Raw genomic sequence first — 22045 nt, forward strand, 5'->3', positions numbered from 1 at the left:
TTCCAGCCACGAAATTTCAGGAACAGCATTAGTTTTTGATTGAGATGATCTGGTCTAATTAGAGAGGGCAGGATCAAAGCCAATCTATCAGCTAAAATTTTGGCCAACAGCTTCTGGTCGACGTTTAATAATGATATGGGATGATACGCTGCAGGGGATTACGGGTCTTTCCCCGGTTTAGGGATTAATGTAATTGCAGCTTCATTGCTTTGCCCCGGATAAGTACCCTTTTCGATCAAGGCATTAAAAGTGCTAGTAAGTAGGCCTATCAAGGCATCTGTTAAAGCCTTGTAATATTTGGCTGTAAAGCCATCAGGCCCCGGTGCTTTAAAGCATTTAGCTTGCCAAATAACCCTCCTTGTCTCTACCTCTGAGATCGGTTGATTTAGCTGACCTTGCTGTTCTAGAGTAACTCGAGGCATCTCTATCCTGTCACAGAATTGCTGGCACCTGTCCACTTCCCGGGGTTCAGCTGTGCATAAAGTAGCATAGTAGTCCCTGAAAACCTTTAACACACTGGGAGTATCCATAACCAGTTGTCCCATAGAGGACCTCAGTGCAGCCACAAAATTGGACGCTTGTCGGGCTCTAATTAAGTTAGCCATTATCTTGCCCAGTTTATTACCCATTTGGAAGAGCTTGTACTGGAATACAAAACACTTTTCTTTGCTCTCTGTAGTAATAAAGAATTAAGAGCACTTTGCACTGATAGATACTGGGCCCTGTGAGCTGGGGGATTGTCAGATATCAATGTTTGTTTAGCCCCGCGGAGTTGTGAGCTTAAAATAAGGATCCGTTTATCTAACATTTTCTTCCTATGCACCACATAGGAAATGATCTCCCCCCTCATAACCGCTTTAGATGTGTACCAGTATAACACCGGGTCCTCCATATGTTGTATATTATGAGAGGAATACTCCTTCCATTTGGCATGAAGGTGCACTCGAAAATCAGTATCCCCATTCAGATAGTACGGATATCTCCAATGGAAAGTAGTGGGGTTCCCCAGCGACCAGGTCAACTCCACCCAGACAGGGGCATGATCTGATAGTATAATATCGTCTATGCCCACATCGGTGAGTTGAGAGAACAGACTAGTGCTAAGCAAAATGTAGTCCAAGTGGGAGTATGTTGCGTGCGCACGTGAAAGATGCGTAAAGTCAGAAGCTGTGGGGTTTAATGTGCACCACGCATCCAATAAGTCCAATTCCTGTTCAAACAGGGAAAAAGGTTTACCCCAGTGACCTCTACTGTGGCTGGTGTCCCCCCCCCTCTGTCCAACAGGGGATCTTTGATGGTATTGAAGTCACCCCCAACTATGAGGCCATAATTCATATAGGGCACTAAGTGGTCATGAATGGTTTGAAAAAACGCCATATTCAGATTATTAGGGGCATATAAATTACACAGCACCATCGTGCACTGAAAGAGCTCGACAATCAATATGATATATCTACCCATGGGATCCTTAATTTCTTGTTTAATAGAAAGAGGCAATCGCTTATGTATTAAAATAGCTACACCAGCAGATTTAGTGGTAGCTGAGGCAAAGTGTACCGACCATCAGGCAGTATTTAATGCAGCACCTCCAGTGATCATAGGGCAGATCTTACATGTCATTTTCTTTCCTTGCTTTAGTAAGCTTTCTATTTCATCCAGGTTTAATTATTTGTTGCAGTTTGCCACATGGCAATTGGGTGTGTCCCCCTCGGATTCCAAGTAGCAAAAAACTGGGCCAGTATTTTCCCAACCAGTATGCCACGGCTTACTGGTAGGCCTTAAGCCCTGATCAGATGTGCTATGAAAAGGTCATCACTGACTGATATTCAGATCAGGCCAGCACCAATCACCAGCATTGGCTCTTAAAGCATGTAGGAATTCCTTTGTGAGAATGTGGGTAATCATTAAATGCCTCTTCCATCATGCTATTGCATGAGCTCTGGAGTGGGCTACATGCAGGGCACAGATAGATTGGTCCCACTTTGTGCAACATATAAATGCACACAGCATCTCCTCATCTTTCTCCATGAGAGTCTTCCTTTTGAGTCCTTTCAGCCTCTGTCTTATCCCCAGGCCTGCACATGAGCACTGGATGTGACTCATCCTGAGCTGGCGGGCAATGCTCCAATTAGAACAATTCAGCCTCCTAAAAGGCATTACTATAGCTGGTTTTCTCCCAGCACCGTGATGTGCCTGATATGGATGACCATTTGATTTGCCTTTCCTGCATCTTTGCCTTTAATGTCATAGATCTTAACTCTTATTTTCAAACTTAATTTGCATGCAGACATTTTAAAGTACATTTATTTGTATCTCTAACTTTACATGCATCCAGTATTACTAGGGGGTCTGCCTCCTGCACTTGCATGTGTCATTCTTTTCTTTAGCAGGTCATTTATGGCATTCAGGCACCCATCTCCAGTAATTCACCCCTGGCAGCAGCATGTGTGCCACTGGGCCTTTCAACAGTGCATACATGTCATGTCTCTCTGCATTGGCAATGATATAAAATTCGCTGTCAGCTTTTGGTCTGTATTGTATTTGGGGCATTTGGTTTTCAGGCTCCCATACGAGTCCTGTTTGCAGTTCCCGAGTGAATTGACCTATATCACCTTGAAGACGATTACTACATCCTCTTGAGCCTAAATGTTACGCACATATTCACATGGATGAGGTCAGTATAGAACTAGCTTGTCTGTTCTTGCCAATGGCATTCTACCTGTCAAGACTTGTACATATAATACATTTTATAAGAGTATTTGCGATGGCTTCCAGCAGTAGTTGCTCTTCATGCCAATTTCTCTTCTCTGAGCTATTGCCCCAGCTAATGATCTGTTGTTTTCCAGGCAGAACAGTTCTTATTCAAATGGTCAACAAGGTGACGATGTAAGCTTGCACAGCATTGGTGCTCTCTCATGGTTAATCTCCTCATTCAGGCAGGTGAATTCAAATGTGATTCGTACGCACCCCTGGTCTAGTCTTGAGTGCAGGTATGCAAGCTTTGGAGGAACCTGGTAAAAGGTAATCCAGTTATTTTTTGGGCATGTCATTATTTTTTAGTTTCCAGTATGCATTATAATCTCCCCGTCTCTGTGATATGGCTATAAGTTCTTGGTGAGATCCCGCGGCTTTATTAACTCACGCTATATAACAGTAAGTGAGCTCTGCTCTTGCTCTGAACCAGGGCATCATCGCACTGCAGATCTTCCACCAGTAAACAAGAATACCGTAGATTTACAGGATTATCAGAGGGATGAGGCTTTGATAGCCCAGGGTCCCCATGGCAGAAAATTGCATTAGCATGATGCGTACTAAGCACATGTAACCCTTTTCTGGTGGAACACATATCTGGGGCTACTTCTTTAATCTCTTCCCCATTTCCCTATATCCCAAGGAGTGGATTCTTTACTCATGGGGGAAATAATAAGCTTGGTTCTCTGTTATTGTCCCTTTTAGTGTTAGTACAGTTGCAGGAACAGGCAGGACACTGGGTGGGTGTTCAAAAGAAATTTTGCTTGGATTTGTCAGAAGTAAATAAAGTCCAATCACATAGAAAATGATTTCCACTATACTTCTGTGTTCCAATGGTGTATTTTCAGTGTGCTTTCCCACTGTCCTCGGCGTGGGGTGTCCCAAGTACTACCCCCTGGGATGTAGCTTACCCTTCCTTCTTCTGAATTGCCCAATTCCAGCATGGCCTGGGAATCCTAAATGAAGACCCAATGGGGTAGATTTTATAATTTTGTGCGAGCGCGTACTTTTGTTCGCGCACCAGGCGCGAACAAGAGTACGCGGGATTTCAATAGATACGCGCGTAGCCATTAAAATCTGGGATCGGCGCGCACAAGGCTGCCGATTTTGGGCAGCCTGCACGCGCCGAGCCGCGCAGCCTGCCTCCGTTCCATCTGAGGCCGCTCCGAAATCGGATGGAACTGATGGATTTATGGATGGTATTGACGGATTTACACCTGCCGGAGGCAGACGTAAATCTGCGCGCACCAGCGGGCTGCTGGCGCGCCATCACCCGACCCGGGGGCTGTTCCGGAGGGCGCGACCACGCCCCCGGAACGTCCCCGGGCTGAAACCACGCCCGCGGCGCCGCCCCCGAAACGTCGCGTCACCCGCGCCACGCCCCCGAAACACCGCGTCTCCATGCAAGCACTCTCCATGCAAGTCCCGGGACTTACGCGCGTCCCGGGGTTTGTGTGCGCCGCTGAGCCTATGGAAAATAGGCTCGGCGCAAGCAGAGGGGGGGGGGTTGGGGTAGGTTTTCGGGGAGTACGTGTGTACCCCTTTGAAAATCTACCCCTTTAAGCCCCAAAACAAGTATCTGTCCTCCAACCTAGTCCACAGATGTCAGCATGCCTGTGTTCTTTGTTCCTGGGAGTAGAGATCCAAATTTGAGTCTCTCAGCATGTTGAGCTATTTTTTACTTGGATTCACCTACAATGACCCCTCTTGAGAAGAGGTCCAAATCTATGACTGCCCTGCTTCAAATGTGAAGAGGGATGGTGGTAACTTTCTCCTGACCAAAATAGGAAAAAACAGTGTCTGCTTTTCCACTCAGATGAAGACAGTCACAGGAACCCCTTATGTGATGGAGGGGCTGTCTCGAATCTTCTGCTCCCTGGCCTCTTGATACAGGGCATATCCCTCACACATGAAGATCCAGGGTCTCTCTCTTTCTCAGCCAAAAATCCACAAATTATCCAACATCCAATAATTAGCTTCTCAAACTGGAGGAATATCCTCCCAGGCAGGGAGTGTGCTATGCAGAATCTCCTTGTTGTCCACACAACCCAAGTTAGGTGGGTAGACTCCAATCTGGACAGGGACAAACAAAAACCAGCTCCTCAATCTCTGAAAACCAAAAGACCACCCATCAACTAGCCTGACCCTCTCTTTTAGGCAGGGATTAATTCATCTAGGACAAACCCCAGGGGGAACTGCTGATAGGATGTTTTCTCCCACACTGCTTTCTCTCTACGAAAGGGCTCTAGGACTACCTGGTGGAGACCAGGTCCACACATGCATGACCTGCAAATCAAGCAAGGGCGTGGTCACTCTAGGGATTACAGATTGACTAATGGTTGAATTGGTTATGTAATTGGTTAGAGAATATGCTTAATGTTTGAAGTGGTCATGGAATTTTGACATATGCTCCAGCTATATCCATCCAATTGAGATCTTCATTTTGAATAATGTCATGCAGAGAGCTTCATTTGTGGTTAAGTGACTATAATTGGGGAAGGGAAATAGAGGATGGGGGGAGGGAAGGGGTGAGATGGGAAATATTTGAGTTAAAAAGAAGAGGTGAGAATGCACCTGACACGGTTGTGTATTACAGTGGGACTTATATATTGAAGATTGCTAAGGGTCTTGTTACTTTATCCTGAATGTAAAGTCACTAAGTTAAAAATAAGTTCTTTGATCTGCTTGTGTGTAATTGCTCAGTGACTTTGCAGCTCTTCATTCCCAATTACCTTAAAATAGAATCCAAAGCTCAGGATATGCTTGTTCATAACTTGTCACCAAATAATTGAGATCATAAGATGTCTGTTTCATGATATTAGTTATGGAGAAAAAACATTTTCAGTGTAAAAAAAAAAGTGATTTTGATCAGACTCAGTGTTACAATAACAATATGATTCTTTTCATTGCAAGGCTCTTTAACATAAATGTGTTTCTAGGGATATGGGAACCAACTTTTCATAATTGGGGATGGTTAAACTCAACACAAAATACTCCTTTCGACACAGTGAAGGAAACTGCACCCACAGATCTGGCATCTATGCATAGGGAGGGTCATTTTCAAAAGCCTTTCTGTGGGTATTACAGTGCTTTATCCATAGAAATGACCTGTTAACCTGCATAGTGGGCAGACAAGTTTTTAAAGTGCATGCATTCCTGGGAGTGTCACTGAGGAGGGATTTGGATTTATGCACATACTTTCAGATTTTAAAAAGTATGTGGGTATTAAAAACTTCTGCAACCCCAATTAGTAGGTGTAATTGTGTGTGGGTAGTTTTGATGGGTCAATTTTCAAAGCCACAATACGTGCATGAGATCACTTGAAAATTGGTAACTTATGCATGCTTTTGCTGATTTTCCTATCCAAGCCATTACAAAATTACCCCATAGATAATATTGTTTGAAAATTGTCCAAGAAAGTATTGCCCAAAGAGATTTGCACCTGCCTTTTCTGTGGATATTTTTTCTCCTGAAACACAAAGCTCATATTTTAGAACAGGGGTAGGCAACTCTGGTCCTGGAGAGCCACAAAGAGGTCTGGTTTTCAGGACATCCACAATGCACATAAAGACAAACTTAAAAAAACCCAAACCTAAAATAGAAAAAAAAAGTTTGTGTCTTACCAGAGGAAAGGTGAAGTGACTGTGGAACTGGGTGGCAGTGTCGTCGTGGAATGGCTTGTGAAAGGTGTTCTGTGAGAGCTGAATGTTGAAGTGGATGTTCTTTTGGGAATAATAGTTGAGGTGGACATCATGATGGGAGAGACTGTAGAAATGGATCTTGTCGTGGGAGAAGATATAGATGTTGTCAGGACAGTGGAGGCAGTGGAAGTAAAAATTGTTTCAGTTGGTGTGATTTCTGTAGATATTGATGCAGTTTCAGTTGGTGTGGTTTCTGTGAGGGTTGATCTGGATATAACAGTGCTTGTACTTAATGTAGAAGAGGACATAGTGAAAGGGGATACTGAAGTAGTGGATCTGCTACTGGGAGTTATTGTTGAGGTGGATTTAGAAGGTGAGGTAATAGGAGTTGTCACAGGAGCAGATGTAGTAGTGTATGTTGAGATGGGTGTGGTTGTAGGGGTGACTGTTGAAGTAGATGCATATTGAGTTCCTGTTGCAGTAGATGTGGAAGTTGCTGTTGATGTGGATGAACTGGACTTTGTGGTAGAAGTTGGTGTTGAAGTGGTGGTAGGAGTTGAGGTGGATGTGGTGGGGGTTTTTGAGGTGGATGCAGTGGATGTGGTAGTGGGGGTCATTGTGGATGAAGTGTATGTGGTGCTGGGGATTATTGAAGTGGATAAAGTGGATGTGGTAGTTGAGGTGGATGTAGTATTCATAGTGGTGGGGCTTGTTGAGGTAAATGTAGTAGATGTGGTGCTGGGAGTCACTATTGAGGATGTGGTGGATGTGGCTGTGGGTGTTACTGTTGAGGTGGACATAGTGCTAGGAGTTGAGGTGGATGTAGTGGTTGTGGTGGGGGTTACTGTTGAGGTGGATACAGTGGTTGTGGTGGGGGTTACTGTTGAGGTGGATATAGTGGATGTGGTGAGGGTTACTGTTGAGGTGGAAGTTGTGGTGCGGGTTGTGGTGTATGTGCTGGGGGTGGTTGTGGTGGGGGTTGCAGTTGAGGTGGACGTAGTGGTGGGGGTAATTGTTGAGGTTGACGTGGTGGGGGTTGTGGATGTAGTCAATGTGGTGGGGGTTACTGTTGAGGTGGCTATAGTGGTGGGGGTTTCTGTTGGGGTGGATGTTGTGGTGGTGGTTGTGGATGTAGTCAATGTGGTGGGGGTTACTGTTGAGGTGGACGTAGTGGTAGGGGTTACTGTTGAGGTGGACGTAGTGGTGTGAGTTGAGGTGGACGTAGTCGTGGGGGTTACTGTTGAGGTGGATGTAGTGGTGGGAGATGAGGTGGATAGTAGTAATGGGAGTTGAGGTGGACATGGTGGTGGGGGTGGTTGAGGTGGACATAGTCAATGTGGGGGTTACTGTTGAGGTGGACGTAGTGGTGTGAGTTGAGGTGGACGAAGTGGTGGGGGTTACAGTTGAGGTGGATGTAGTAGTGGGGGTTACTGTTGAGGTGGACGTAGTGGTGGGGGTTGAGGTGGACGTAGTGGTGGAGGTAATTGTTGAGGTTGATGTGGTGGGGGTTACTGTTGAGGTGGCTATAGTGGTGGGGGTTTCTGTTGGGGTGGATGTTGTGGTGGTTGTGGATGTAGTCAATGTGGTGGGGGTTACTGTTGAGGTGGACGTAGTGGTGGGGGTAATTGTTGAGGTGGACGTAGTGGTGGGGGTTGTGGTGGATGATGTTGATGTGGTGGGGGTTACTGTTGAGGTGGACGTAGTGGTGTGAGTTGAGGTGGACGTAGTCATTGGGGTTAATGTTGAGGTGGGTGTAGTGGATGTGGTGGGGGTTACTGTTGAGGTGGATGTAGTGGTGTGAGTTGAGGTGGATGTAGTGGTTGGGGTTACTGTTGAGGTGGATGTAGTGGTGGGAGTTGAGGTGGATGTAGTGGTGGGAGTTGAGGTGGATGAAGTGGTGGGAGTTAAGGTGGACGTGGTGGTGGGGGTGGTTGAGGTGGACATAGGCGATGTGGGGGTTACTGTTGAGGTGGACGTAGTGCTAGGCATTGAGGTGGACGTAGTGGTGGGGGTTACTGTTGAGGTGGACATACTGATGTGAGTTGAGGTGGATGTAGTCGTGGGGGTTACTGTTGAGGTGGACGTAGTGGTGTGAGTTGAGGTGGACATAGTGGTGGGGGTTACTGTTGAGGTGGATGTAGTGGTGGGAGTTGAGGTGGACGTAGTGGTTGATGTCCTGGGGGTTACTGTTGAGGTGGACGTAGTGGTGGGGGTAATTGTTGAAGTTGACGTGGTGGGGGTTGTGGATGTTGTCAATGTGGTGGGGGTTACTGTTGAGGTGGCTATAGTGGTGGGGGTTACTGTTGGGGTGGATGTTGTGGTGAGGGGTTGTGGATGTAGTCAATGTGGTGGGGGTTACTGTTGAGGTGGACGAAGTGGTGGGGGTTACTGTTGAGGTGGACGTAGTGGTGTGAGTTGAGGTGGATGTAGTGGTGGGAGTTGAGGTGGATGTGGTGGTGGGGGTGGTTGAGGTGGACATAGTCGATGTGGGGGTTACTGTTGGGGTGGATGTAGTAGTGTGAGTTGTGGTGGACGTAGTGGTTGATGTCCTGGGGGTTACTGTTGAGGTAGACGTAGTGGTGGGGGTAATTGTTGAAGTTGACATGGTGGGGGTTGTGGATGTAGTCAATGTGGTGGGGGTTACTGTTGAGGTGGCTATAGTGGTGGGGGTTACTGTTGGGGTGGATGTTGTGGTGGGGGTTGTGGATGTAGTCAATGTGGTGGGGGTTACTGTTGAGATGGACGTAGTGGTGGGGGTTGAGGTGGATGATGTTGATGTCATGGGGGTTACTGTTGAGGTGGACGTAGTGGTGTGAGTTGAGGTGGACGTAGACATGGGGGTTACTGTTGAGGTGGGTGTAGTGGATGTGGTGGGGGTTACTGTTGAGGTGGATGTAGTGGTGTGAGTTGAGGTGGACGTAGTCGTGGGAGTTGAGGTGGATGTAGTGGTGGGAGTTGAAGTGGATGTGGCTGTGGTTGAGGTGGACATAGTTGATGTGGGGGTTACTGTTGAGGTGGACATAGTGGTAGGCATTGAGGTGGATGTTGTGGTGGGGGTTACTGTTGAGGTGGATGTAGTGGTGGGAGATGAGGTGGATGTAATCATGGGAGTTGAGGTGGACATGGTGGTGGGGGTGGTTGAGGTGGATATAGTCGATGTGGGGGTTACTGTTGAGGTGGATATAGTAGTGTGAATTGAGGTGGATGTAGTGGTCGATGTCCTGGGGGTTACTGTTGATGTGGACGTAGTAGTGGGGGTTACTGTTGAGGTGGACGTAGTGGTGGGGGTAATTGTTGAGGTTGACATGGTGGGGGATGTGGATGTAGTCAATGTGGTGGGAGTTACTGTTGGGGTGGACGTTGTGGTGGGGGTTGTGGATGTAGTCAATGTGGTGGGGGTTACTGTTGAGGTGAACGTAGTGGTGGGGGTAATTGTTGAGGTGGATGTAGGGGTTGGGGTTGAGGTGGATGATGTCAATGTGGTGAGGGTTACTGTTGAGGTGGACGTAGTGGTGGGGGTTACTGTTGAGGTGGACATAGTCATGGGGGTTACTGTTGAGGTGGGTGTTTTGGATGTGGTGGGGGTTATTGTTGAGGTGGATGTTGTGTGGATGTGGTGGATGTGCTGGGGGTTACTGAGGTGGTTGAAGTGGTGGAGGTTACTGTTGAGGTGGAAGTAGTGGTAGGCATTGAGGTGGATGTTGTGGTGGGGGTTACGGTTGAGGTGGACATAGTGGTGTGAGTTGAGGTGGATGTAGTCGTGGGGGTTACTGTTGAAGTGGATGAAGTGGTGGGGGTTACAGTTGAGGTGGACGTAGTGGTGGGGGTTACTGTTGAGGTAGACGTAGTGGTGTGAGTTGAGGTGGACATAGTGGTGGGGGTTACTGTTGAGGTGGATGTAGTGGTGGGAGTTGAGGTGGATGTAGTGGTGGGAGTTGAGGTGGATGTAGTGGTGGGGGTGGTTGAGGTAGACATAGTCGATATGGGGGTTATTGTTGAGGTGGACATAGTCGTAGGCATTGAGGTGGACGTTGTGGTGGGGGTGACTGTTGAGGTGGACGTAGTGGTGGGGGTTACTGTTGAGGTGGACGTAGTGGTGTGAGTTGAGGTGGATGTAGTCGTGGGGGTTATTGTTGAGGTGGATGAAGTGGTGGGGGTTACAGTTGAGGTGGATGTAGTGGTGGGGGTTACTGTTGAGCTGGACGTAGTGGTGTGAGTTGAGGTGGATGTAGTTGTGGGGGTTACTGTTGAGGTGGATGAAGTGGTGGGGGTTATTGTTGAGGTGGATGAAGTGGTGGGGGTTACAGTTGAGGTGGATGTAGTGGTGGGGGTTACTGTTGAGCTGGACGTAGTGGTGTGAGTTGAGGTGGACGTAGTGGTGGGGGTTACTGTTGAGGTGGATGTAGTGGTGGGAGTTGAGGTGGATGTAGTGGTAGAAGTTGAGGTGGACGTGGTGGTGGGGGTGGTTGAGGTGGACATAGTCGATGTGGGGGTTACTGTTGAGGTGATCATAGTGGTAGGAGTTGAGGTGGACGTAGTGGTGGGGATTATGGTTGAGGTGGATGTAGTGGTGGGGGTTACTGTTGAGGTGGATATAGTAGTGTGAGTTGAGGTGGACGTAGTGGTCGATGTCCTGGGGGTTACTGTTGTGGAGGACGTAGTGGTGTGAGTTGAGGTGGACGTAGTGGTGGGGGTTAGTGTTGAGGTGGACATTGTGTGGGTTGTGGTGGAGGTGCTGGGTGTTACTGAGGTGGTGGGTGTTACTGTTGAGGTGGAAGTAGTGGTAGGCGTTGCGGTGGACGTTGTGGTGGGGGTTACTGTTGAGGTGGACATAGTGGTGTGTGTTGAAGTGGATGTAGTGGTGGGGGTTACTGTTGAGGTGGATGTAGTGATGGGGGTTACTGTTGAGGTGGACGTAGTGGTGGGAGTTGAGGTGGACATAGTCGTGGGGGTTACTGTTGAGGTGGACACAGTCGTGGGAGTTGAGGTGGATGAAGTGATGGGGGTGGTTGAAGTGGACATAGTCGATGTGGGGATTACAGTTGAGGTAGATGTAGTGGTGGGCGTTATTGTTGAGGTGGTCGTAGTGGTGGGGGTTACTGTTGAGGTAGACGTAGTGGTGGGAGTTGAGGTGGACGTAGTAGTGGGGGTGGTTGAAGTGGACATAGTCGATGTGTGGGTTACTGTTGAGGTGGTCATAGTGGTGGGGGTTGAGGTGGATGTAGTGGTAGGGGTTACAGTTGAGGTGGACATAGTGGTGGGGGTTACTGTTGAGGTGGACATAGTAGTGTGAGTTGAGGTGGACATAGTGGTCGATGTCCTGGGGGTTACTGTTGATGTGGACGTAGTGGTGGAGGTAATTTTTGAGGTTGATGTGGTGGGGGTTGTGGGTGTAGTCAATGTGGTGGGGGTTACTGTTGAGGTGGACGTAGTGGTAGGCGTTGAGGTGGACGTTGTCGTGTGGGTTGTGGTGGATGTGCTGGGGGTTACTGAGGTGGTCGTAGTGGTGGGGGTTGCTGTTGAGGTGGATGTAGTGGTGGGGGTTACTGTTGAGGTGGACACTGTGGTGGGGGTTGTGGGTGTAGTCAATGTGGTGGGCGAGGTGGTAGGCGTTGAGGTGGACGTTGTCGTGTGGGTTGTGGTGGATGTGCTGGGGGTTTCTGAGGTGGTCGTAGTGGTGGGGGTTACTGTTGAGGTGGACGTAGTAGTAGGCGTTGAGGTGGACATTGTAGTGGGGGTTACTGTTGAGGTGGATGTAGTGGTGTGAGTTGAGGTGGATGTAGTCGTGGAGGTTACTGTTGAGGTGGATGTAGTGGTGGGGTTTGAGGAGGATATAGTGGTGGGGGTTGTTGTTGAGGTGGACGTAGTGGTCGGAGTTGAGGTGGACGTAGTTGTGGGGGTTACTGTTGAGGTGGACGTAGTGGTGGGAGTTGAGGTGGATGTAGTTGATGTGGTGGGAGTTACTGTTGAAGTGGTTGTGGTGGGGGTTACTGTTGAGGTGGACATAGTGGTTGGGGTTACTGTTGAGGTGGACATAGTGGATGTGGAGGGGGTTTCTGTTGAGGTGGATGTACTGGTGAGAGTTGTGGTGGATGTAGTGGATGTGGTGGGGGTTATTGTTGAGGTGGATGTAATGGTGGGGGTTACTGTTGAGGTGGACGTAGTTGATGTGCTGGTTCTAGTTGAGGTGGATGTAGTCGATGTGGTGGTTACTGTTGAGGTGGATGTAGTGGTTGGGGTTACTGTTGATGTGGATGTAGTGGTGGGGGTTACTGTTGAGGTGGACGTAGTGGTGGGAGTTGAGGTGGATGTAATGGTTGGGGTTACTGTTGATTTGGACATAGTGGTGTGAGTTGAGGTGGACATAGTCACGGGGGTTACAGTTGAGGAGGATGTAGTAGATTTGGAGGGGGTTATTGTTGAGGTGGATGAAATGGTGGGGGTTACTGTTGAGGTGGATGTAGTTGTCGGGGTTACTGTTGAGGTGGACGTAGTGGTGGGAGTTGAGGTGGATGAAGTCGATGTGGTGGGGGTTACTCTTGTGGTGGACATAGTTGTGGAAGTTGAGGTGGATGTAGTTGATGTGGTGGGGGTTACTGTTGAAGTGGTTGTGGTTGGGGTTACTGTTGAGGTGGACGTAGTGGTGGGGGTTACTGTTGAGGTGGACATAGTTGATGTGGAGGGGGTTACTGCTGAGGTGGATGTACTGGTGAGAGTTGTGGTGGATGTAGTGGATGTGGTGGGGGTTATTGTTGAGGTGGGGGCTGTTGAGGTGGACGTAATGGTGGGGGTTACTGTTGAGGTGGACGTAGTGGATGTGGTGGGGGTTGTTGAGGTGGACGTAGTGGTGAGGGTTACCGTTGAGGTGGATGTAGTCGATGTGGTGGGTGCTACTGTTGAGGTGGACGAAGTGGTGGGAGTTACTGTTGAGGTGGACTTAGTGATGGGAGTTGTTGAGGTGAATGTACTGGTGGGGATTACTGTTGTGCTGGATGTGGAGGATGTGGTGGCGTGTACTGTTGAGGTGGACGTAGTGGTTGAGGTCGTTGAGGTTGGTGATGTGGGCGTGACCTCTGTTGATGTGGATTCAGTTTTATATGGAGTTATTTCAGTAGACGTGTATGCTGTTTCTGTTAATACAGGTGTGGATAATGTATGCACAGACGTTTCTGTTGTTTGTTCTGTAGTCACAGACATGGTTTCTGTTGGTGTAATTTCTGAGGAGATGGTCCCAGTCTCTGTTTAGGAAGAATCAGAAAAATATTATATGGGATTCTGTATTGAGAAAAGCTGGAACAGCATTTGAATTACAAAAAAAACTGCATCTATTTAATATTTGGTAATTTTAAATAATTTTGCTTTGGCTAAAAAAAAAATTAGTACTTGCTAAAACTGATGCATACATTAGACAAAGTTTATGAGAGAGCCTAGAAATCAGTGTTTTAAGGGTAGATGAATAGAAATGCAAATATTCCTAATCACTTTTCACCTCTTCAAAAAGTTGCATGACAGTTTTGGTTTTTTTTGTTTGTTTTGTTTTTTTAAATCCTTGGAAAAGGACTAAACTTCTCAATCATGGACTGAGAGGAAATTTGTCCACCTCAATGGAATTCTATTGCGATGAATCCAAGTACCTTTTTCAGAGGACAGTATGAATTTGTAAAAGAAAACTTACCAGTGATGAATTCTGTACTTGTAGATTCTGAAATAGATATGAAAGAAATAAACATATTGCCAAGCCAATTGGTGATGCCATTATGAAAGGGTACAATGAACAAGAAGAAATACGAAAGGTCAGGAAAATGTGGGTAGAGGTGATAACACAAGGTCATGCATAGGATTTGGGTTTAGAGTTCTGCAGGGAATATTAACACAGTGCAGAAACCTAGTAAAGAGATTCCCACTAAACCAGTCTTTCAACAACATTCTTGTTCTCCTTCCTATGGAGGGAGACCCAGCCAATGAAAACCGCAACTAGAAAAGTACTATCCTCAAGAAAGAACCTTCCATGAAAGGGAGCACCCCAAGTGCATGAAACGAGCACCCCCAGTTTGGACAGGTCCAAACATTTCTGCCTGGAGATGGGTTAATCCATTATCTGCCATTCAATTCTAAATGTGAAGCTTGTAAAATCTGACTCGAGGTCCCTCCAGACGCAGTCAATCGAAACACTGTCCGTGGTTGGGGACCGTGCAAGGTTCAATAAAACCTGCTTTTATAATTCACGAACTTTGCGGACATTATATCCTTTGACCATCCCTCATATTGTTTGGATAATTCATTATCCGACATCTGCACATGTGGGTACCGAGTGATTTCCTGATTTGTTTTTGTTTTTTCAGTCTTCACGATTCTCAGGTTGATTTGGTGAGTGTGTATTTTTTTTGAAATATTTCAAAATGAATGCCTCTTTAAGCAAAGACAACCAAATAAAGCTATTTTGACTCAATAGAATAGAGCTGTGTGTGGACCTGTGGCCAGCGTGCCACAGGGGTGGTGCCTAGCGTACTGCAAGCTGCAAAGGCTATCTATGGCAAACAGCGTAAGGAGGCATCACAGGGAGTGAGAGAGAGAATCCGCAATGTTTGAAGGAGTAGAAGAGAGAATTGGCAGAAGGGGAAACCTTAGGGATTGGCTGCAGTTCTCCGGAGGGGAGGTGGCGTGAGGGAAGGCCAAGTTTGAAGAGGATCAGTTCATGAAATGGGAGACAGCATCAGTTGTGGGGAAGGTTAGAGGAGATCACCTGGGAGGGGCAGGTGAAGGGTTTCTTCTCAGTGTGTATGTGTGTGTGTGTGTAGGGGGAGGGTATTGGCACCAGGAATGTATGTGAGATAGCAGACTGGCGACAGGGTTGGGTATGTATTTGAAATGGTTCTAGGGATGTGGGAATGAGAGAGAGCACCAGAGATAAAGGTTGCAAGGGAGAGGCAGTGTGTGTGTGTGTGTGTGTGTGGGGGGGGGGGGGTAGAAGATGGGGTATGTAGGGGCAAGTAAGAGTGACGAAGGAATGAAACCAATCACAATCCCCCCTTAAGATGTGATTTTCAGTGGAAGAAATCCTGAGGTCCATATTCAGCAGCTAGCTAGGAAAGCTAGCCAGACGTAATCTGGATAAACTTATCTGGTTAGCTTGGTCTCATATTCAGCAGCATGGGCGCACAGCTAAATATATCTGGCTATCTTAAAGTTAGCTGGATAGATTTATCCAGCTAAATTTATAACTATACTTTGGCTGTCTTACAGTTAGATGGATTATAAGGATATGCATTTTGTTTGGGGGAAAAAAAAAGGAGTAATGTGGAACTAATGAGGTTGTTTTCCTTTCAAACTCATTGAAAAATTAAAAAAAAAAAAAATCTATGCATTTTTCAATTTCGCCAAATAATGCATGCTATTGGCAAATAGCATGCACTATTTGCCAAAAATGAAAAACTACAAAAAAAAATGTTAAATCCCTACAACAAAAAACACCCCACCTCCCCCCAAAAATGAATTAAAAAAAACAAATACAATGAAATTTGCCTGCCCATTATACTAGATAATGTTGAAAATCAGGGTTCTTGGGCTAACTTAGTTGGATAATGGCAATCCTCCCTGCAATGTTCCCCGGACTACCCCTGACATTGTTGGACACGTTTTTGGCCTAGGGGGATTTTTAAATCACGCATTTGTGTGGCTAAGTGCCAGACTTACTGTCTGATTCACTAAGGCCTTTCTCCTGTTTTGCGTCTTTGGGAATACACTGTTGAATTAGGCCCTTAGCCAGACAAATGTGCTGATTATAGATCTCCCTGTAATTATTGAAATATTCTTGCATAAAGATATCTGTCTACAAATGTTTTTCAGGTTTCAGCTTGTTATATAGGGAGCAATTTTCAAAATCTCTGTGGTTATAAAGTCCCCATGGACCTGCAAGTTCAGTTTCAATGGGGAAACTCCCTGGGGAGTTTCTCTTTGAAAATCTGATCTATTTTGTATCCATAGATTTTGTACCTGTTATTAGTGTGGGTCAGGTCTGAAATAAAAGTACACACATAGATTTAAAACTCAAATCTGCTCCTACAACTCCCTTTCCCTAAGGAGCACCGATGGGTAAAAGCAGTAAGGCTGGGCAATTTTCAAAACTAGGTTTATGCAAGTAAACATATTTACTTTCGTAAAACCTTTTCAAAACTTGGCCTCCTAAAGTAGCATGGTTGCCATGACAATTCACATGAATGTGTAGAAATATATATAGGTCAACAAACACAAAAATATAAGTTGGTACCTTTTATTGGACTAACTTAATACAAAAATAAAATGAGCTGGGGATGTTTTGAGTAAAACAATGCAAGTGCACACCACAAATGTAACCTGTAATCCTCTTGTATATTCAACATCCTCTGCCTTTACCTGCTCATTTTGTTCTGACCTGATGAAGGGAGTGTAATTCCCAAAATATAGTCAATAAAAAGGTATCACCTTACAGTTTTGTGTTTGTTGACCTTTTATTTCTAGTCAGTTATATAGAAACACAAACATGTCTATATAAGAATATAAGCAGTACCATGCCGATGGGCCACTAAGCCCAGTGTCCTGTCTCTGGTAATGGCCACTTAGAAGTGTCCATCGGATATTTTTATTTATTCATTCCATCTTTCAGGTGCTTTAAAGAAGATTGCATTCAGGTGTTGTAGGTAGTTCCCTGTGCCCAGTGGGTTCACAATCTAAAGTTCTCTTGAGTCAATGGAGGCTGAGGTGACTTGCCCAGAGTTACAAGGGGCAGCAGTGGGATTATGAAACTTGGATTCCCTGGTTAATAGCCCACTACTCTAACCACTAGGCTACTCCTTCACAATACTAAATAGGAAAGCGTATGCCAATTGCTCATTTCCAGAAGTAGTAAGTGAAGAATTAGAGAGAGGGCTCATTTCTTTCAATTTTGGTGCATTCTCTGTCTAAATTTCATATCATTTCTTTTTTCCCTTGAAATGTTTGGAGTTATTTGTTTTCTGCAACTTGTACGCACCTATTGTAATTTGTTTTCAGTTTGCAACCTGTAATTTGTGCATGCAAGTTGCTGAAAATGAATAGCCTGAAACATGTTCAGAATTTTAAGAGTGGATTGAGCTTTGTTTCATTTGTAATGAACCAAATATTGACTAATTTGTCATATTTTGTATATTTAAACTGAATACACATCCTTAGACCCTGATTTTAATTAATTAAGAAATGTATAGACCACTTTCTCTGTAACCAGTACCAAGCTCTGTATCCAGTCCCCAGCCTGTGTTCTGTGTCCATACCTCAGCCAATACCTATATCCAGCTTTCAGCTAGACTTGCCTCATCCAGCCTGCCTCTGACCTCAGCTCCCAGTCTGTGTTTGTGCCATGATATTACACAGAAGACAAGTCCTACTGGCCCTCAGAACCCAAGGGCTCAACCTGTAGGGGAGGGAGTTGGATAGGCAGAAGACCAGCTCCAGTCCTGACCTGCAGCCCTGTACTGCCTCTGTAGGCATGCTCCCAGACTCCATGACAATTGCCAGAAAATGTGATCAAAGTTTGTAGTTTAACTAAATTAAAAAATAAAGGTTTGGGCAAGTGTTTAGAGGACACCCATCAATAATTAACTAGATAGATTTGAGTATCTTCATCTCTTACTTCTGGGACTGAGCAATATAGAATAAACAATTTTATTGGGATCTGCCAGGTACTTCCAAGTGACTTGAACTGGCCACTGACAGAAGCAGAATGCTGGCTTTGATAGACCATTGGTCTGTCCCAGCATGGCCTTTCTTATGTTCTTATATTCTTAACTGCAAGACCCATTGCAACATTTAATTCAATAACTATATCAATCTAAGTCATCACAACTTTCTCTTCCACAGTTACTGCCAGCATAACATCAATGCCCACTTGTACATTTGCCCCCACCACAATCTTAACATCCATCTCAACCATTAATCTTATTACACCACAAATCCCAACAATCATCAAAAACTGCATCAAAACGCCCTGCCTAAGACAAACACACTACCACAAAAAGAGATGGAAACATGCCTCTTATTGACACTCCTATAGTTTAAAATTCCTTTTTACTCCATATTCTATTTTTATTTCTTTTACTTCTACTCCAATTTGTATCTCTTCAGATCCTACAATACCTCTACATATAATCTCATACCCATATGGCTTACATTACACAGTGTGTCCCTCACTATTATAAATGTCTGGATGAGATAGATCCAAGTGACTAGAAATATTAAACCTGAAGAGTTATGCTTACCTTCTAGTGTTTGCCCCACTCTACCACATTGTCATCAGGCAATGCAGTCTGAGATAATAGGATATAGCTCATAAGAACATAAGTTACCAAACTGGGTCAGAACAAGGGTTAATCAAGCCCAGCATCCTGTTTCCAACAGTGGCCAATCCAGTTTACAAGTACCTGGCAAGTACCCAAAACATTAAGTAGATCCCATGCCACTACTGCTAGGGATGTGCATTCGTTGCTGCCTTCGTGTCATTCGTTTTGGCAGTGCATGCGTATCATGAATGGAAGGTAGGCGCACACAGGGGTAGATTTTAAAAAGCATTTACTCGAGCAAAACTGGTTTTTGCTCGAGTAAATACACTTTACTCAAGTAAGTGGGCTTTTCAAAATTGCTACAATATATGCCATTGAATTGTCCATAGGATTTACTCAAGTAAGTGCACTTTACTCGAGTAAATAGCTTTTGAACATTGCTACGATAGTATGTCACATTTACATGCGTAACTCCTTTGAAAATGACCCCCACAGTGTATGGTATGTGTGCAAGTGACTTTCCCTTTCTCCCTTGGCTTTGATAGCAGCTTCAGAAAGACTGAGGGAAAAATTACTGATCCTAGAATCAAACCCTCATCTGTGCCCCTTCCACTGCTGTAAATTTTGGATTGGGAGAATTGAGATGAAGTTCCATGAGCACCTACATTTTCTTTCATTATCTATCTTACACTTTATTTAAATCCAATACAATAAACTTAGCCAAGACACATCCTGAGGAGAAGACGACGTGAAGGGAGTGGAGGGGGAGGGGATAAGTGCACATGAGTATGTGAAGGACATGCAGGGTTTCTCATAAGGGAAAAATAATTTCACTACAAACTAGGAGTGAGTGTGTGGTACAAGTGCTGTGGAGGCATGGAGGTAATTTTTGAATACACAATTAGGAGAACTATAGATTCTTCATGCAGACTTTGGGTTTGTTCGATATTTACCAAAACGCTGTCGCACCCTGTATGGTAACTTAGAAGCTAAAAATTGGAAAAAATAAGGTCAACAAATAAGAATACTCTGCTCTTAGCATTGATTGATTGTTTGAGGGGAACCTGTTTTCTTAAGCATGAACATCTTCAAATGGAGTTTTCTCCAACTTGTCTGTCTGGCTTGCATTTAGCGCTGGCTGGATGGGAAGTCAGTGAGTCCAGGATGTAGCAGTATTTAAGCAGGCTGCTTGGCTGCATTTCTGTGGCCTGATTAGCAGTGGAAATTTACTGCAATTTGTTCCTTTTTTATGTACTTTATATGTTAAAAAAAAAAATCTACTACGCAATCAACTGCTTGTTTTCTTGTATAATTTTATGATAGTTATTAAGCTTCTAACTTCTGGCCAGATAACTAGCTAATAAAATCCTGCTGACTGTTACTGACTGGCCTGGTGTTTGTGTGAGTGAGAAGTGCTGCTATACAGTGTGGATGACCACATTTCTTTCCTGAGTGGCTGTATTGATACAAACATAGCTACAAGTGCATGTATATCTATATCTACTAATGCTGAATCCAAAAAATGTTTAACATCACCTATTATTTTAAAATTGACTATCAGAATTAATGCATAATAAATGCAAGAAAATCTTGCATGATTTAATAACCTAGTTATTAACTGGCATTAATATGCATTAAATGCCTGTGTTAGTGCTGAACACATGCTAAAGTGATGTTAATATGCCTTAACAGTAAAGTGTATTTTTCCAAAATGCAGATTCAAAATTTGTATTCAAATTTAAATGGATCATTAATATTCAAAAGTATTCTAGCCAACTCATTTAAAGATAATACCCGTTGCATTAATGTGTTTGCACCTATTAACATGGCCATTATTGCAAAAAACTTAACCACACCACTGAAGGCATCATTAAATGTTTTCATTAAATACATGTTAATGAAAAGTTTTAATGAATGCATTAGCAGGACATTTAACACATTGCACAAAAGTCTTTAAACCCTTTAATCAATCAAGCATTAGCTAAACTGCTAATATATGCAATTCAAAATGGTGCCAACCAGCCACAGACTGTTCTTTTGCCTCTATCACATAAGAAAGGCAAAAGTACAAAATGGGCCAGATAGTGTCTTCTTTACGTAGTGCAGACAGGGTGCCTAAACCATAATACAGAAACTACAGCCTTCAATATATCTGGCCCTTAATAGTTAGTTATTTGGTCAATGTATTAGTGAGAACATACATAAAAGGAGAGTGCATAAGACTGTAGGAAATGGTACCCACTCGTGGAGGCTAAAATACTTGAATACATCTCATTCCATGTGGTATTTATCTTATATCAACCCATTTCATTATGTCTAATTAAACAGTTAGTACATAAATATTTTGGGAAAGGAGACAGAAGACAGGTTAAGGGGTGCATGCACATACAAATCCTTTCTCTCTCATTCAGGGCCTGGTATACTAAAGGGTTTTTCTCATTTTCCCAGTGGTAGTTTATTGCAAAAACAATCTAATACTCCAGGCCTGGAATTGCAGAGAAGCTCAGAAACGTACCTGGATAAATAACAGTTGTACTGACTTTTGTTGTAGCTGTTGGGGAGAAGATGAAATGAAATCAGAGAGTACTCCTATATAGGTTCAGCAATTCTAAATGAAAGCAGAATGATTAATATTTGCTCTTATTGATTAAGCCTAATTAAACGAATTTAGAATTTATTAATAAGAGGATCATTTTATAACCGCAAAGCAGTGAAGTCTGTATATAACATTCAAACTTTACTTCAAATTATTCATGTGAACTTATGAGCCTAAGTTTTCTTTGAAAATCCTCACATAATTGGCCAAATATGCATACAAGTTACCTTGCACAAATTTACAGCTGCTCTAAGCCTCCAGAATGCCTTACCTCAGTGTACGTAAAAATCCTTGTCAAACCACTGGGTCCATTTTAGAACAGTCACTTATGCACTAATGGTTTTGAAAATTACCCCCAGTTGACCTTGTCTATCTCATGGGCGTGTGAAAATGATCAGGAGCTGCAAGACCCTAGACTCTCCCTCCCATGCTGGACCCCTCTGGAAGCAGATGCCGCCACCACCACCACCACCAGAGTAATTAAGGACATAGCTGAGACTGTGGGTGGCGACCTTGTGATATTCAGGACTTTTTTCTGCTGCTGAGCCACCTGGCCTGCCTGGACTAAGCCCCACGGAGGGCTCGGTTTTTCTGGACCTTTTAGCCCTGCTCCATTGGGAGCTATGAGACTAAAGCCTGATTGGATTCAGACATCTAGAGGGGCCCCAGCTTGTACGGTCCGGGGTATTGATACATGGACATAAGGGAAAAAGTACAGGACTGCTTCTACGGCCAAGTCCCTACGCAAAGCACGTCAAGCCATGTTG

The 22045-nt window shown here is 44.7% G+C and overlaps 2 protein-coding genes across 2 annotated transcripts in view; both read right to left on the reverse strand.

Moving 5' to 3' along the window:
- Positions 1–7114: 7114 nt before the first annotated feature.
- On the reverse strand, positions 7115–8717 carry LOC115079489 (uncharacterized protein PB18E9.04c-like; the record flags this gene model as incomplete). The annotated part of the gene is made up of 1 exon (XM_029583113.1): positions 7115–8717. A coding segment is annotated over one exon (1521 nt), but the record flags the coding sequence as incomplete, so codon positions are not given.
- A 1083-nt stretch (positions 8718–9800) lies between these two features.
- Positions 9801–22045, reverse strand: part of LOC115079490 (mucin-6-like) — a 150397-nt gene continuing 138152 nt past the window's right edge. Inside the window, exons 31-33 of the mRNA XM_029583114.1 lie at positions 14068–14094; positions 12226–13630; positions 9801–12111 (exon numbers count right to left, since the gene is read on the reverse strand). Coding sequence (XP_029438974.1) covers positions 9978–12111; positions 12226–13630; positions 14068–14094 — 3566 coding nt within the window. The 3' untranslated portion in view covers positions 9801–9977. The remainder of the gene's footprint in view (positions 12112–12225; positions 13631–14067; positions 14095–22045) is intronic.

The sequence above is a fragment of the Rhinatrema bivittatum genome, chromosome 17 (assembly GCF_901001135.1).
Source record: "Rhinatrema bivittatum chromosome 17, aRhiBiv1.1, whole genome shotgun sequence".
Taxonomy (NCBI): Eukaryota; Metazoa; Chordata; class Amphibia; order Gymnophiona; family Rhinatrematidae; genus Rhinatrema; species Rhinatrema bivittatum.